Source organism: Desarmillaria tabescens (genome assembly GCF_030435595.1).
Source record: "Desarmillaria tabescens strain CCBAS 213 chromosome Unknown EV420scaffold_11, whole genome shotgun sequence".
In the NCBI taxonomy this organism is placed as follows: Eukaryota; Fungi; Basidiomycota; class Agaricomycetes; order Agaricales; family Physalacriaceae; genus Desarmillaria; species Desarmillaria tabescens.
Window position 1 is genome coordinate 21,756 of NW_026848310.1, and position 18,275 is coordinate 40,030.

General features: G+C 50.6%; 2 protein-coding genes across 2 annotated transcripts; both read right to left on the bottom strand.

Annotated features, from left to right (window-relative positions):
- Positions 1-11,195: 11,195 nt before the first annotated feature.
- Positions 11,196-13,429, bottom strand: EV420DRAFT_1667488 (pyridoxal phosphate-dependent transferase; the record flags this gene model as incomplete). The annotated part of the gene is made up of 10 exons (XM_060479000.1): positions 11,196-11,810; positions 11,866-11,985; positions 12,032-12,101; positions 12,191-12,340; positions 12,365-12,408; positions 12,521-12,898; positions 12,956-13,068; positions 13,119-13,187; positions 13,244-13,359; positions 13,416-13,429. 10 exons carry the CDS (start codon positions 13,427-13,429, stop codon positions 11,490-11,492), a joined length of 1,395 nt encoding a protein of 464 aa, XP_060332792.1. The 3' UTR covers positions 11,196-11,489.
- Positions 13,430-13,733: 304 nt separating this feature from the next.
- On the bottom strand, positions 13,734-17,607 carry EV420DRAFT_1619444 (uncharacterized protein; the record flags this gene model as incomplete). The annotated part of the gene is made up of 11 exons (XM_060475471.1): positions 13,734-14,057; positions 14,107-14,373; positions 14,466-14,893; positions 14,950-15,138; positions 15,201-15,205; positions 15,233-15,375; positions 15,432-16,141; positions 16,269-16,482; positions 17,045-17,193; positions 17,249-17,368; positions 17,415-17,607. The coding sequence occupies 11 exons, from the start codon at positions 17,605-17,607 to the stop codon at positions 13,734-13,736; spliced, it is 2,742 nt and encodes a 913-aa protein (XP_060332793.1).
- Positions 17,608-18,275: the final 668 nt, after the last annotated feature.

Sequence of the window (18,275 nt, forward strand, 5' to 3'; positions counted from 1 at the left end):
GCAGTAGTGCAGCCTGATTCCGAGTGAGTTCTTCGAACTTAAGGGTAGAAATTCCCAAAAAAGAAGGATGATTGTGACACCATGTGACCATCATGTCACTATGCATCGTAGAAACTCGGGTCTTATTGCCTCTTATCTGCAAACAACGATGTTACGCCCTTGAAGAGCTAGCAGCTATGGGAAGGTCCAGTTATGTTACAAGACTGTGGGCCAGTAGTATGAGGAGGCTTGGACTTGGTGCTAGGTGTGTACTAGTATGCTCTCTTCATTTGACAGGCAAACTCATTTTTACGCTGTTTACTAGTAACAGCAGCTCACTGCAGAGTCCTCGTGTCAACACCATCAGTGTAGAGACCAAATTCACACTGCCAGAACTCCCCTCACCATTGATCTTGTTGTCGTCAGCCCTCTCAGAGGCAACAGCTTCAGTTTCTGTTGGTACTAGCACTGGTGATATACCAAGTGCGGCTGTTATTGCTGCATCCCAGCAGCTCAACGTGTTTGGACAGCCCATCCTTGTCCTCCCATCATCCCTGCCATCACCGATCTCAATGCCTCCAGTGAGCTCTCTGCCTGGTCTGCCGTCCTTGTCCCAAAATTGTTACGGTTTATTCATTTCTTTTCTTTTTCTTCGTATTACTCAGCCTGATTACGTGTATGCGATCATGACGGACGCATTCTCACAGTACTATTTTTAGTTTACCAACGTGTATTTAAGTAGAGCCTCCGCTGGCCTAAACCCCAGCTTCGGCTAAGGTTTAATCTACCTAACATCGAACTCCGTTCTTCGTGACTATCTGTCCCATCGACTTTCATCGCCTTTGACTTGTTAGAGTATCTCCTACCGAAGTGCGAGTAGGGATCCTAGCACGATCTAAGTCGATTAGAGTTAGTGGCTAACATTTAGCCGAAGCTCGTCTTCCATTGCCCAACGACGTACCGTTGCCCAACATACTACCAATCGTTCTCTTAACCGTCGTCACACTCTCGGTGCTGCGATTCCTCCTTAACGACCCCCTTGGACTGGTCCTAGTAACCGTCCTCCGAACCCTCCTTGCCTGCGTATACATCCCGTCCCCGCTGTTTGCAGGACTACTCCTGCTCTTCTGGGTCGGCTTTCTACGCCATTATTAAAAACACGAAACCCTTTATCCTCACCCTTCAGCTTGCCTCTATATTAACAATTTTATTGTTAATATTGACGAGCACCGCCGAAGATTGCGAAATCCTGTTGATGAACAGTTCCCACTACGAGACCGACCTCAGCCTGATCATCGTGGTCCTCATTGTCCTTACCATACTTGCTGTCTATCAGCTTGCATGGTCAATCGTCGACCTACACCAAGGATAAATCCACTCACGGATGCCCTGGTCCGACTCCATTCCCGCTGTCTTCGCGACTTTCATACTCTTTTTCTTGTCCATTACTTTGTACCATCTACGCCGCTGTTTCCAACGGCAGAGGCAAGTTCACGCCCAACTCCTGTTCCACTACGTTCCGAGCACACCGGCGTATCCCCCGCCCATAATTCACATACCCGCGGCATCTCAGCAGACGATAGGAGATGTCAGATCCAACGCCTCTGGGGAACTTGGAGGATCCCTCTACACATCGTCGCGACCCAGCTCGCGATCCTCAGAGTCGAGCACAGACTCCTACAGAAGCGCTTCCAGCGCAACCGTCGACTCAGTCGACATCACCGATACCAGGAGGGTACTCCTCGACCGAGGAGACTCGCCCCTACCAGGCCTCTTCGATATCGCTCCAGTCGAAGGCGAGTCAAGCACCGACGGAGCCGGAAGACAAGACACCAGGCATCTGGAGCCACGCGAAGAAGGCTCTGACACCGAGTTCGAAGGGGACAAGCTCACCGAGTGGGAAAGGACCTGACTCGACGACCTCTACCCTAATACGGAGGAAGATGCGACCTATACCGGAGATGGCTACAGCGGAAGGTCCGGAAACTGGTGGACAGACGCCGTCTGGCGCAGTGAGAGCAGGAGATACAGGGTCGCCCAGGAGGACGACTACGACAGTGATTCCGGAGAACTTGGCCTCGGAGCCTCCGCGGCTACCACCCGTTCAACTGGATCACAGCCTGTTTCAAGGTCCTGGCCGACCGATAGGGGAGAGCCAGTTGGCTGGCACCCCAGTACCAGCTGGGTCTACGCAGACAGGCAAGAGACTGTTGTGGCCGGAGTCACACCCGGAGGAGAGCCCCACCAGATCCCTGAAGGGGCCGAGACACCGACACTCGCTCCCGCCGTCCCCTCGTACAAGCCAACGAGTGGGGAGCTTTGGAGCAAGTTCCCAGACTACGACGCCGAGGAACTTGGAACAGTTACCGTTTCCGAGCGACTCGCCGGAGTCTCCAATTGGGAACCGTCCGTCTCGTCGCGAGCCTTCGCCGACCCCGTCCCTGAAACCCAGCGTCCTTGGACGCTCCTCTATCACACACTCGTCGAGTCGCTCCAGCTCCCTCGAGCTGCCCGGGAATCCCCAGAGTTCGAGGCCCGCATGGACCGAGCAAGAGCGGCAGACCTACGCACTCGACGCGCTGAGATCGCCGCCCTTATCGGGCCCCACGGCTTCTATGACCTCCCCCTCGAGCCCGACGCCACTCGCATCGAGGTCGAGAACAGGCAGCATGCAGCGGCCCTTCGATACTCAGGGCTTGTCGAGCGAGCAGGAACCGATCTCGAGGCCCGCCAAAGAGCCTGGCAGGCCTATGAGTCAGAAATCACTGACCCCGACTCCGATATCAGGCGGTGGAGAAGGAATCAGGCGCTCGACCGACTCGCCCGAGAGAGGCAGGAGGCCAAGGATGCCGAGTCGACCGCCGAACAGCGCCCTCGAGGTCGAGGTAATGACGGCGGTCCGAAACCTCCTGGTCCACCCGCTGCACCCTCAGCCCACAATATTTAACATCTTGCCATGGCACGGTTTGTATGAGATCATGATGGAAGACATGGAGAGAGACTCCCAATGGCTCCTGACAGAGGTGGGAGAGGATTACCGATACGCGAAGGCCACGGGGGACGTTTATCTAATGAAGAACATCCTAGAAGTGGAAACGTGGCATCGGGCGGCATTGGTATGGAATATTGCCAACCCCAATCAGAAGCAGCAAGAGTGCGCGGCCTACCGACGGCCGCAACCAATGCCGAATCTGCTCGAAACCGAAGAGTTCTGGGCAGGTGCGGGGCCTGACGATGACGACATGGACGATCCCGGCGCGGGACCCTCGGACAAGGGAAAACAGTCCACGGTCCCGCCACTACCACCGACTCAACCTCCGCGACGACCGGCGTACCCAGGCGACTATCCCCCGCCTGGGGAAAATTATCGATTACGGTCGCTGCCACGACCACCAAATCCCCCGGTTCCCCCGAGGGCACCCTCACCTCCGGACCCCATACCGCCTTGGACATTGGCGACGGGAAAGGACGGTAATCCCTGGAACGACGTGAAGCCCAAGTTGATCACGCAACCCGAGTACTTTACGGGAGAACCCACGGATATTAACCGGTTCCTGCATCATTGCGAGATGTACTTCCAGGTGTTCCCACTCCACTTCACAATGAACGATCAGGGACAAAATCCTTACCGCATAACCTTCGCACAAGGGTATCTGCGCGAGAAGGCCAAGGATTGGTGGGGTGATCAGTACTACCGCTACAGGGACGATCGGGGCCATTGGAGGTTTCCAACATGGGACGAGTTCTCCCATGACCTCACGGTGGAATTCCAGGAAGTGGCGGAACTCGCAATATGGAAGGCGGAGTGGAAGAAGGTGCGACAGTCGGAATTTAAGACGGCAGTCGAGTTCTTCGCTAAGTTCGAACGACTGGCCCACAAGTGCGGGGAATTCGGAGACGAAAAGCAGATGTTCGAAGCCGTAGAAGCGGCGATTAGGCCGACAGTGCGAAAGACAGTTATGCATGGGGACAACGAGCGCCCCACAACCTACGCACAGTGGAAGGCACGAGTCCTAAGGATCGATGCCAACTACCGATACGACGTGGCCCAAGGCCTCGCCAGTAAGACCTCCCCGAACCAATCTGGCTCGGGTCGAGGCAATCAAAATCAATCGAAGGGGCAAGGTTCTAGTGGCGACAAGAAGGACGCCACAGGAACCACGTATGGAGGTGCCAGGCAGCCGATGGAAATCGACAAGCTCCGATCCGACAAGCGGTGCTTCAAGTGTGGGAACACTGGGTGGACCCCGAAGCATAAATGTCCGGATGACAAGTCGAAGTGGCTTCCCATCAAACTCCCCCCTCGCAAGAAGCCCAACGTCACCCGCCTCCGCCAATTACTCGCTGAAGCCGAGAAGGAAGAATTGGGAAAAGACACGAAGATCGAGGAAGTGAAGGAGGAGAAGTCGTCAAAAGACGAGCCGGCGTCGAAATAAGCGATTCGACGACGTCGGCCAAGGACTTAGTTTCACCTGGTGCGTGCTCATGTACTTCTAGTCGGACTTATACTACGTATGTAGGTACTCCGTTTGAACAATATATCAATTTTTTCGCCGCGTTACCAGTCGAGGAAGCTAAGCACGAGGAATCGCAAAACACCTATGGCGTAGGAGGGGATTTCCGCCGTCCTACGCAGTCAGCGATGGACAATGAACCCCTAGGGGCTGGTCCACCTCTGACACCCCCGCCTGACCGAACGGGGAAAGTTCTGGAGTACCCAGCGAGCGCCTCAGGTCAGGACAAGATGGACGCCAGACGTGGTGGTCGTCGCCCCGGCAGGGAGAATCGGCCGACGACTCCGATGGCAGGGCCTCCCTGTCCATATGTAGGCCAGGTTGTTCCTCCCGTCAGTAGTGGAAAAGCAGCTGAGGCCAGGACTCAAGGGGACCACCGACATTTAGTAGTGGCCTCATCCGCAAACGATGCCGACCCCCTTGACGAGCCAATATGTGTGCGTCTGCCCAGGGTTTCTGAGAGTACCGCCGGCGTTAGGAATGAGGATAAGTACCGGATCTTAGTGGAGGTTACAACGCCGCGCACAAGCGCCCTTGGCCAGGGCCGAACACAGGGCAGCGAGCCCTCCTCCACCAACTCGTTGGAAGGTGACCAAGTGCCGCCGAGGGGCCCTATCGACCGGCCCGGTGACCAAATGCCACCCACGAGTACAACTCCCCGTGTCTCCATGGAAGAAGTCGAAGACGAAGAAGCACATCTACGGTCTGACATTCCGACCATCGAACGGAAGGGGAAGTCTCCTGTGACCCCCGAGCCCGTTCCAAAGGACGAGGTCTGTAAACCTGTCCTGGACACGTACTACGAACCCTTTGGAAGGCATTGGACCCGGAGAGCGTTACGACTCGCCACTAGTGAGTCAGCCACTTTCGCCACTCTTAACCGATGGGTACACCCTCGCCGCACAGGGGAGGTGACGGTGGAGCTATGGGAAGCGCTAAAAGAGCAACCCGAGACGGCCGCAGAAGCCAGAAGTAAATGGGAGTGGATGGAGGACCTTACGAAACCACCCATGTACATACGAGGAAGGAAAGGGCGCAATGTATCAATTGCCGTGCAGTTGGAAACCTTAGACACCCGAGAGGTACATTCCGTAAAAGCGCTGGTGGACAGTGGAGCCACCGGTAGTTCCATAGACCGCGCCTGGGCTCAGGGCCATGCCCTCAACCTCAAAAGGGCGGCCTGGCCGGTCCCGGTTTACAACGCTGATGGCACCCGAAACAAGGGAGGTGACATCACTGAGTATGCCGAGGTACGGCTACGTATTGGAGACCACGTGGAGCGGATCGAGCTAGCCGTGGTCGACCTAGGATCTACCCCTCTATCCCTTGGACATGATTGGTTGCAGCGACATAACCTGCTGATTGACTGGGATACAGGGGCAGTTACTCTGGCCCGATGTACCTGTCGCAAAATTCCCTTTTCTCTCCCTGACACAGACCCTTCCTCCCAATGGGATGAGTACGAAGAAGGGGATACTATCCTAGTTGTTGATTTTGAGGAAGCCTTCCACGTCCGGGCCATGGGTACTAAGGCCAACAAGTTGGCCGCCCAGGCCAATGCTCGTAAAGCGGTGAAAACCTTTGAGGAGGTAGTACCAGACGAATATAGAGACTTCGAGGATGTGTTTGCCAAGGAGAACTTTGATGAACTACCCCCGCGAAAACCATGGGACCATGCCATTGAGCTAATCCCCAATGCCAATGCCAATCTAGACTGTAAGGTCTACCCCCTCAATCCCACCGAGCAAGAGGAGTTAGACAAGTTTATAGACGAGAATCTATCTACGGGGCGCATTCAGGCCTCTAAATCTCCAATGGCTTCTCCATTCTTCTTCGTCAAAAAGAAGGATGGTAAGCTTTGCCCAGTCCAGGACTACCAAAAGCTCAACGAGATGACCATTAAAAACCGGTACCCGCTGCCACTCATTGGAGAATTGATGGACCGGCTGAAGAGAGCCAAGTACTTCACCAAGTTGGACGTGAGGTGGGGGTACAACAACATTAGGATAAAGCAAGGGGACGAATGGAAAGCCGCGTTTCGAACTAACCACGGCCTCTATGAACCGCTCGTAATGTTCTTCGGACTTACCAACTTGCCGGCCACCTTTCAGTGGATGATGAATGACATTTTCAAGGATCTGATCACCGCTGGAGAAGTGTCCGTCTACCTCGACGACATCCTTATTGCGTCACAGAGCAAGAAGGATCACAGGCGTATCGTACGTGAAGTTCTCCGGATTCTCCGCAAAAACAAGCTATTTCTCAAAGCCGAAAAGTGCGAGTTTGAAGTAGAGGAAACCAAGTACTTGGGCATGCTCATTAGTGAAGGAAAAATTCGCATGGACCCCGTCAAGATTGCCGGCCTACTGGACTGGCCAGTCCCCTCAAAGAAACAGGAGCTTCAGTCGTTCCTCGGTTTTTGTAATTTCTACCGACGGTTCATTCGGGACTACAGTAAGCACGTTAAGCCCCTTACTGCCCTTACGGGAAAAGTGGAGTGGAGATGGGGAGAGGCCCAGCAATTGGCGTTTGCCAAGCTCAAGGACCTGTTCCGCGAAGACGTGGTATTGACCATTCCCCAGGATGAGGGGAAATTCAGGGTGGAAGCGGATTCCAGCGAAGGGGCAATAGGAGCAGTACTATCCCAGTGGCGGGAAGAGAAGTGGTGACCAGTAGCCTTTCTCTCCAAGGCATTATCCGTCACCGAACGCAACTACGAGATCTACGACAAAGAGCTTCTCGCCATTATGATTGCGTTGGAGGAGTGGCGACAATACCTTATGGGCGCCCGAGAAGACTTTGAAATCTGGACAGATCATTCGAATCTTCAGTATTTCCGAAAGCCTCAAAAGCTTAATTGACGACAGGCTCGGTGGGTGACCGAACTCGCCGAGTATCAGTTCACGCTGCATCATAAGCCGGGGGCCCAGAATCGTAAGGCCGATCTGTTATCCAGGCGGGCAGATCATGACCAAGGAAAGGGCGACAATCGAGATGTAACGATTCTCAAACCGGCTCATTTCCGTTCCCTCGTTATGCCCACGATGGAGGAGCTGCACGAGAAGATTAAACTGGCCACCTATGACCCCCGAAGATGGGACCGGGGCATCTCCGACTCTCTCAATCATGAAAAGGGGGTCTCACGGGATCAAGACCTGTTATGGTATGATGGACGGATTTACGTCCCCAGGGATAGGCAATTACGAGGCGAGGTCATAGCCCTCCGGCATGACCATATAACGGCGGGTCACCCAGGCATAGAAAAGACAAAGGAGCTCATATTGCAGGACTATTGGTGGCCCCGGATGCGCGCAGAGGTGGAAGCCTACGTCAAAGGGTGCGAAGTCTGCCAAAGAACCAAGGCAGATCATCGCCCCAAGAAAGCACCCCTCCATCCGAATGAAATCCCGACTCGACCCTGGACGCATATTTCGGTCGATATGATTACCAAACTCCCAGATTCCAGAGGAAACAACTCTATCCTCGTCATCGTCGACAGATTCTCCAAGACCATTATACCCATCGCATGTACCGAAGAATTGTCGTCCCTGGGATTCGCTAAAATCCTGCAGGACTACGTTTATGTACCCTATGGCGTTATGCCCGAAAAGGTCATTTCAGACAGGGGAGCTGTCTTTGTGTCGAAGTTTATGAAAGAATTCTACGCCCTTCTCCAAGTGACTGGAAATCCTTCGACTGCTTATCACCCTCAAACAGACGGACAGACGGAGAGGGTTAATCAAGAAATCGAGAAATATCTTAAGATGTTCATCAGCTATCGGCAGGACGACTGGAGCGAGTGGTTACCGCTCGCCGCATTCACCCACAACAATCGAAAACATTCCGCTACGGGTTTCTCCCCATACAAGGTAGTCTTTGGATGTGACAGGCAGGTTATCAAGACTACCCAGCACCCAGATGCTGTACCAGCCGCGTCAAAACTGGTTCAGGGGATTCAAGAGGTACAAGAGAAGGCAAGGGAGTCACTCGAACGGGCCGCCAACTCCATGAAAACGTCCTATGACAGACACAAAGGGAAGGCAGTGGAATATCAGGTCGGCGATAAGGTTTGGTTAGATTCCACCAACCTAAACCTTCCGCGCCCAACCAAAAAGCTAGGAGACAGGCGAGTAGGACCATTCGCCATCGTGGCCAAGAAGGGAGCCTTGGCCTATGAGTTGAAACTCCCCACAAAGTGGCGAATTCACAATCGATTTAACGAGTCCCTGCTCACTCCATACCATGCACCTGAGTTCCCAGACCAGCCACGTCCCGAACGACCGCCCCCGGAACTCATTGACAATGAGGAAGAATACGAGATCGAGGAAATTGTAGGAGAGAGAGACCGAATCATTGGTCGAGGACGAACTCGTCGCACCATCACCGAATACTTGGTAAAATGGAAGGGTTACCCCATAGAGGAAAACTCATGGGTCAAACGTTCGGACATGGCCAACGCCGAAGAACTCGTCAACGACTACAAAACCCGAATCCAGAAGGTATGGTGGTCGGTTAATGACAAAGGAAAAACGATCGGGCGGGACGACAAAATACCCGTGAACTTACCGATCCAATATCATGAACCAGATACCCCGTGCGTCACCGATGTCATCACCGTCCCTTCTTCAGAATGCACCACGCCTGCACACTCCGAGGAGCTTAACGCCCTGGACGATAGCTCCTCATCCGACGACGACGCCCCAAACTATCCTAATTCCGACGACTCTGATGTAAATCATCTACAACGAGTCACGGAGGATTGGGATAAGGACGAAGATGATGACAACGATGATGAAAGCGATGAGCCATCGTTCTACTCGGAATCAAGACATTCCTCATCAGACGATGAAGCAGACGAGTCCGAGGACTCATTCGGGACGAATGAGTCTTAAGGAGGGGGTAATGTTACGGTTTATTCATTTCTTTTCTTTTTCTTCATATTACTCAGCCTGATTATGCGTATGCGATCATGATGGACGCATTCTCACAGTACTATTTTTAGTTTACCAACGTGTATTTAAGTAGAGCCTCCGCTGGCCTAAACCCCAGCTTCGGCTAAGGTTTAATCTACCTAACATCGAACTCCGTTCTTCGTGACTATCTGTCCCATCGACTTTCGTCACCTTTGACTTGTTAGAGTATCTCCTACCGAAGTGCGAGTAGGGATCCTAGCACGATCTAAGTCGATTAGAGTTAGTGGCTAACAAAAATCCCCTTCCCCATCAGGAAGCCAGCGACACCGATGATCAGTGGATCCGCCATATTGATCAGATCGCAAAGGCATCCCTCTTTCTCATATCCGTGCTGATGACAGCCAAGAGGGGCTCTTTGCCATCGATCTCGTTGGATATCGACGTGGATCAACTCTCTCAGCAGCTCTTTGAGATGTCCGAGAGCATCAGCTTCATGGAGGAAAACGTTGCGGAGCCACTTCAAGGGTATAGAGCAGATGATTGGGATTCACCAAGCTGGCGCCGCTCAAGCAGCATGCTCACAGTGGAGTCGGCATAGCAATGTTGGTGCATTTATGAGGCTGGTGAATGTTCGACAGCGCGGAGATGAAGTTACTGCAGGACATGTGCATATCTACCACTATCACACCACTCGCATCATTATTTTTCTTCGATGGCAATGTTATTCTTTTCTTGATCTTGTTTGTGACTACTTCTAAGCCAGGCCGTGCAGTGTTGCAGTAACAAGTATGGTGATATGGTGAAAGCAAGGTCTTTATAATGGCTATGGCACGTCAATGCTCATATGTGCCATACCATTCAGACACAACCCATACTCTCCATACGTCACCAGAAATATTGCAGATTGCTGATGCACGTCATGCAAAGCATATGGGATATCTGGCAGTAGAGGAGACAGACCAACCTGATGATGATGATCTGACAGAGAACCCATTGAGGGCTAGCTATCAGTGGAGAGGAAAGGAGCTTGGATTTTGATTATAGTGATCTGCTTGTAAGTATCACAGAACAAGAGCGGACTTGGAACTCATCAATAACATATTTAACTGCACTACATTTTGGCATAAATATTGTATGCTGCTTGGGTTCATGTCAGTTTGAGACTGTGCACTCTAGGCCACAAACTTGAAGCTCAAACAAAGGATTCAACATTCACCACGTCCTCTGCACTTGGAATTCCTGATTGAATAAGCCTCACTTCTCACCTGTCCAAACCATACAGGCTTGATGTTTGCCCCTTACAATGTATGCTGCTGACCTTTTCATATGTCTGGTTCCAAGTTCCTGTCAAAAGACAAGTCACAAGCTTAATCTTGTGTTGGGATTTTGCCAGAAAGTTCTAGAAGGGGCAATCCAGCATCATGCTGAGAGTCGCTGAGTAAGCACAAGACTAGTAGTACATTCTAGATTACATTGCGAAGTAGTATAAATACAGGCTCTGTAGGAGCCATAGAATAACAAGTTCATATCAACTGGCCTTACCAGCCAGGAGTCTACCCTGCACAACACTGAGGATTCCAACACCTTGTGCTTCAAGTTATCCTTCATGAGCGCCTGTTTGTATGCCCTCTTTCTCCACGTTCTGCCAAGTTCACTCAGGAAGTCACCTGGGTCTGTCCCGACTCTCGATTCTCGCACTGTGATCTTGACTACTATCATGGTTCTAATTACTACTGCTCCTTTAAATCATCGTGAGAAATATTCCCACGGTCTTAATATTCTCTAAATCCTTGTGGTCAAAGTGTTACTAGTAACTACGACAGCTGAGGAAGTATTTGCAGCATGCTAAGTTCATCCGCCATCTCCCTCTCTCCTTGAGGCTCAAGCTAATGGTGTGTGATACCATCGCTATGTCCCAGCTTGTTACCGCCAAATTTGGTTATTTTTAACTGACCAAGGTAAATTTGAGCAAGTCGTCAGACTGAATAATTATCTGTTCCAAACTCAGATAATTCAGTGCAGTTTACATTTAATAACAGAGGACATTATGATGAAGATTTTTTCGACTTCTCTGCCCACAGTATCAATCGCCCCGGTCGCTTCCTTCAAAATGGTGTCGAAAAGCCTTCTGTATGTCTCTCTCGCTCGTCAGCACCGCACCAACAGCAAAACGTATGCAAACTACTCTATTCAGCCATGTCTGTGTGAGACAGATATCGTCGCGAGCCGATATACGACTGAAAAATGACATATTGAGCGTGTTCAAGGACTCAGTTGTCTGTTGCAGTATGTGAGAAGGGGGGTCCAGTCGGAATACAGTCAGTCCGAAAGAAGGTGGAGTGACAATCTTGATGATATCAGATTGTTTTACTAAACTGACGAAGAGATTATTGAGACTGATTGACTACAGAGGAGTAAGTATACAAGCCTGCATAACACAAAGAAGAGAAAAATACAACCTTTCGGATATGCTGTTGGAAACCTTGCACGCCAAAACTGCGCAAGACAAACCAAAACTTGAGGGACCGAAATCTTCGACCAAGTCCCAAGTGCCAGTTTCGGTAATCGATGGCCAGTGTCTGATTGTAATAATTCATTCACTGTCAATACAAATATATGGAAAACTCGACCAGCATCGCCTTGCTTCGTTCTGAGAAATGGTGGAGTTATGTCTAACGCTTCCGTGAGGAATTTCCTGATTCTTAACCCACAGAGTAGAAGCATCAAAGTTCACGAGCCCCCACTGAAATATAGAGCTGATCAGGATAGTGCATATGAATGGACAAGCTTTGAAGGACCTTGTGGAAATTGGTACAAAAAGAGTCTGCGAACTCGTTGATTTCATCTAGATAGCCGATTTTTCTATACTCAGGACAGCTAAATGCGACTCCGGCCCAAGCAGCATCGACGTGAACACGAAGATAAGGATGATCCCTGGCTGTTCACGTAATTATGCACATTCCTTCATGTTCGTATTTCATAGACTTACCAACTTGTCTAATCTCAGGAAGATTATCAATAGCGCCCGAAGATGTAGTCCCTACAGTAGCAACTGATGCAGAGACGTTAGCGACCACTGAACCATTGAGACGAAAGAGGCAAGCTACTCAAAACAAAGGGTTTTTTACCAGCCCTCCTGTCCTCTTCCAAGGCAGACCTGAGAGTGTCACCTCTCAAGGAATAGTTGTCCTCGGATTTGACATCTAATATACGTACAGACAATCCTAAAACCATTCCAGCCTTTACACCAAGAGAATGAGTTTGCGATGTTGTATAGATGACGAGTTCCTCGAGCTTTGTATCTGGATACTCTCGTTTGTAAGACGCACGCGCGGCCACGATAGCAATCATCGCTGAGTCCGATGCAGACGATTGGATTGCTCCGCCGCCGATTCCAGATTCATTCATGAAACCAGAAGCGAGGCCAAGAAGCTTTGCTGCCCAATCCATAACGATGACTTCTAATTCACTGCATGCGGGACTTGAAGCCCACTAATACGCATCCCTAAGTTGGAGAACACGATACCACAAGTGCGAAACAATACTGACATTGAAACCGGGATTACTAACGCTGGATGAATAAAGGTCACCAAGAATACCTTCAAATGTGCATGCCGTTGGAAAATATGCAAAAAATGAAGGATGTTGCCAATGCGTGAGACCTATGATTGCTTATTAGGTCGATCAGAACAAAGCAAGATATCAGTCCAACCGGGTACGATGAGCCTTTGATAATCGTCAGCAATAGTCTGGAAATCCTCTCCAGCATCGGGGGGAGCCGCTGGATAGCATGCATTGTTAATGGTCTAAGTCGCATGAGTACTTCTCGATACTTACAGGGTATCAGAGGTTTGAGATAACCAGGCTGGACATTAGCTACTACCGGTTTGTTCCGCAATGAATAATGGTAGTCGCAAATCCGATCGATTGCCTGATAGCCAGCTTTGCGGAATCTTTAAGTGGAGATCAGTAATTGCCTCGCTGGTTCAAAAACAAGACGGGAACTCGCTGCTCGATATCCATTCAGTCGGTGATGGTAGTTCGAATGATAGAGGAGGTCCTCGGCCTTTTCGGCTTTGATTTTACCCCGATATGATATTCCGAGATACCAATGGCGTACAATCGGACTCCCAGGGTAAGGCGCAAAGTCGGAACCATTCGAAAGCTATATTATACGGTATCATATACGATATTGGGGCCGTAAAGTCGGCCTGATATCACAAATGCATACAGAAAAATCCCAGAGCAAATGAATAAACCAAATTAACGACAAACTGTAAAGCAAATTGTGTGTTCAACCATACATAGAAGGAAAACTGTGATATAATCACAACTTTGATAGAGTCCTCATTGCGTTAGCAACCGCGAAGCTTGATCTCGCCATGATCTGTCTCGACTCTTTCGTGACCTCCGCACTCTGCACCTCGCTCAACTTGTTCGCGTGCTCCGTCAACTCAGCGAGCAGCTGAGTCCCCTGTTTATAATGCGCTGGAGGTAAGTTATCGTTACACACCGCCACGATGCTTGACACAATCGTTATGATCTGCGTCAAGTTTTCGTTCAAATTATTCGAAGGCGTTGGACTACGGACGCTCGACAAAACGCTTTGGATCGTGTCAATAACTGCTGTGGTTTGCGCTTCGAGATACGGCTGTAAAAGCAGTGAGCCACAAGTCATAAAGTCGAGGGAGATCAAATACCTTGAGCTCAGCCCAGTTATCTTCGACAATTTCACCTGTGGTCGAGTCATCGCTTCCAACACCATTTCCTAGTTGTCGATCGAATATCGGAGGGGGAGAGCTGGTATTTTCCGAGCTAGAGTTGTCTGAAGGCGTCCTCGGTCGGTACGTATCTAAACTTGGTCGCGACTGAGAGGCAGGAGACTCAGTAAAACGAGGCCCCCGTTCCGCATTGGACGAGGAACTCGCTTTACGATAATGTCCCTCTTTCTCTGCAACCGACCGCAGCTGAGGGTGAAAAGCCGCCGGTCGCACTCCCACTGGGGACGTAAGGCGCAGTAGAAATTTGCTCTTGTTCAGTCCTTCGTAGCTTTGCGTACGCAGATGGTCTTGCTGATATCAGTGATGGTAGCCGAGACGTGACTGGCAGCGGCGTCTAACAAGCTGACTGGTGACATGCCGGAACTCGTTGCGTGTGTCTTCGACGCTGCAACAAGATTTCCTAGAGTGGCATCTGCTCGTTCACGTAATGATCGAAGAGTATCGAGGTCAACATCAGAACGGTCTCTTGAAGGCCGCCGTTCAAATGCTCGGACGTCGTCAATAATGGAAGTTACAGCATTTACAACGGATTTCATTGGTGTGAGGACTCGCGTCGGCGCATTGGAACGAGCGGCAGTAAGCAGACCATCAATACCTGAAAGGAAGGCCGTGATATGGATGTCCATTATTCCTCCGTCGCTTGTAACGGGTAGCTGATCCTCTAGATTGTTGAATTTAGGCGCTTGCGTGTACAGTTGAGAAGTAGCTGGATCAATGCTTAGTATTAGGTACTACTTTCGTTCATATCTGGAGTAGACGAACCTTTAATACTCCGCAGTTCTGTTTTGGCTTGTTCATACTTGCGCTTATATTCCTTTAGTTGACTGTCCAGGTCACGCATAACTGCAAGATCTGAGTCTTTAGCCGTCATGAGTTCGTCATTGCGTCGGGACAAGTCTTCAAGCTCGTGCAACAATCCTTGCATGTCCGAGTTTAATTGCTCGATAGTTTCTGGATCGGCCTAGAATTCGCGGATCAGGGCGAGTGGCGTTGAGTATAACATATAAACATACCCCTCCTTCGCGCTCTTGTTCAAGCACTTCACATCGATCGCAGTAGAATTTGGAGTTCGTCTTCATCGGCTTGCGCCCTTCTAGCTTCCCGTTCCTTCTCTCTTTGTCGAGTCTCGCGCAACTCATCAAGCTCCTTCTGAAGAGCACGCATAGTGGTCGACTGCTCTTCAGCACGCTAAACGTAACCCGTAAATGACTGTTAGAACTAGAAAAGGAAGGCTGGTGGCTTACCCGACGGAATACCTGCAATTCTTCTTCCATCTGACGTACACGCGCCTCCCCTTCCTGCCACTTGTGTTCTCGTTGCTCGGAGTCACCAAGGTCGCGTTGCATATTTGTAATTTGACTCTGCATCGTGGCGATTTTGTATTCATAATCCCGTCGCATCTTCTCGCTATCGTCTGATACGCTTGCCCTACCTCCAGCAAGGCGAGAGGTTATTCCACCCGCAGAACGATCAGAATTCGCAGATGTCCTCCCATAAGACACCTTGTCAAAGTAGTCCTCTCCACTTCTCCCGGCGGCGGCTTCCTCATCCTCGTCTTCAACTCCTTTCAATCTTGCGCTGAGCGCACTAAGTCCTACGGGACTACGCGGGCTTAACGGATAATCGCTGGCGCTGTCAGGCTCATCCACCACCCCACCCATAAAGCTGACATCTTGACTCGCATTCCGGCTCCGATCTCTATCATCCACCGTCGTACTGCCGCTCTCCCGGGCATCTCTGCCATATGGTACCTCGATGTACTCTTCCTCCATGGTGCTTTTGTTGGGAATGATCATACCACTGGTAGCTGTCGCGCTTTGCACAGGGTTCGTTGTTCCAGCACTATCACTAGTCCCGCTAACACTGGGAGCACTAGGTCGACGAATAGGAAATTCTCGCTCCCGATCTCGTTCCTCTGATCGTCGAGGGGGGTATTCGCGGTCTCGATCTCGCTCTTCAGAGCGTCGAGAGGGGTATTCTCGATCTCGTTCTCTTTCATCAGATCGTCTTGTCGTATCCTGGGAAGGCTTCCGTCGAGATGAAAGCTGATGCTATGCTGGGGGTATAATTGTTGTCATCACTCGTCCGGCCCGCAAAGAGGTCTTCATTCTGTCGACGCCTATCTTCAGATGGTCGGCGTACTGAAATACCAGTGCTATAGCTACTGTCGACTGGGCGATCCGCAGAAACGCGTCCGGACGTTCTTGAGGTGCTTGTGCGAGGGAGTGAATTGGCTGGAAAATCAGGAGCAGGGTAGTCATCGTAATTAGATCCGGGTGATCCTCGTCCAGAAGGCTGTTCAAGAGTAGTGAGTGCAACGTTCCGTGACAAAGCTCCCTTCATTAGTGTCCCGAGGGAAGCCTGTTAGAGCAGTTCCTGTTGCATGGCACCGTACCGTTTGAGAGGCAAAAAGTAACACCAAATAGTCGCGAGCTTGTGCCGTCTCTTCAATTTGTAGAGCAGTGGGACACTTTGATGACATTTCTGATACCACTTCAGGGGTCCTCTGAAAGGGAAAAAAGGTATTGCAAGAATGACTCTTGTTTATCCGAGATACCTGGGAGGACAGATGTTTCGGGCCCGGTATATAGGAGCAGAAGACAACGACAAGCTTCGGCTTCTTCGGATGTACTTTTTGGAACTCAAGCGGATACGATGCCAAGGCGTGAAAGACTACTTGCATGCAAGGCCTTACCAACACGCGACAGGATGTCGTTATGGCAGACTGTCCTTTCAACCGCCACTAAGGATCTCCAAGATGCCAGGTAAAAACAAACAGGATCAGAGAGTCCCTTCAACCAGGCTTCCCCCGGGATGTAGAATAGAATGAAGGAGATAACAAATTGAGAGTACGCACATCTTCCTTGAACTCTGGGTATCGCCGGGCCAACTCAAAATACACGTCGCTGGATAGATCTTCAAACCTGGCTGTGGGTAGAGTAGCCAGCTTCTGCCTGGCTTGATTTCGTTTAGGATGGAATTCCTCTCGGACAGGTAAGAAGGGCACTGAAAACAAAAATATAGATGAGAGTCACAGGAGGCACGTCGGGGGAGAGTCTACCTTCTTTATCACCTTTCCTACGCACTAATTCATCATATACATCGGTCGATAGTTCGTGGAACTGCTGAATAGTGAGTCGAGTGAGCTTTTGCCTTGCTGTCGACCGGGAATTGGGTAGGGCTGTAGAAGGTTAGCATCGGACAGTCCTACCGGGCGTTATCCGTACCTTTAGATAGATAAACGGCCAGATATTTGCTCAGCTCATCAAAATGGGTCTTTGATATGAGTCGATAGTCGATTGTCGGCACTGCGGGCACGCTTTTGTCTCTAATCGGTCGATAGGACTCTGTGCGATAGTTGGAGATGCCTGAAAATGATGTGGGCGTCGGTGACGGCGCTCGAGACTGAGAGCGTTTCATGCGTGTCGATGATGGTGGTAGATGGTCAACAGAGGTGAAGAGTGCTCATTATCGTCTGGGACAAGGGCAACATGCTGGATCCTCGTGTTTGCACCACCAAATAACACCAACACGTGCGGAGCGTAATTCCGGAATCAGTTTCAAATTGGAACAATCAAAAATTATTACCGACAAATTTATTCGGGGTAATAATCTACCTGACTCTTCGCCTGTATCATCTACCAGGTACGCCTTCACATTATCTGAAAGAACAGTCGTCATAGACGTGGACGACGGGGGAAGTGGGAATAGACGCCGAAAGCTTACGGATCTTGGACCGATCAGTATCACAGCGGCAAGCTATAGCAAGCGAAGACGAAGTTCGTCAAACGTACAAAATAATCACAGAAAAAGTGTTGACGAGCTTGGCCAAATTGTGGGGCTTAGATTTCTAACTTTAGTGGGAAGGTGAGGAACGCTTTTGTCCCAGAGAATGTAGCAAGATCTGATGGAGAGCAAGCTGGAGCAAGACACATACACCTCCTGGTAACCACGTGAAACAAGCATGCTGGCTTGCAAGGAACTGTGATTAGTCCGACACGGCCCGTGAAGTTATGGGGCATGCCTTCCGCAACTTGAAGTTCAGGCTTACGGGAACCAGACTTATCGAACGCTAGGCACTTAGTTGA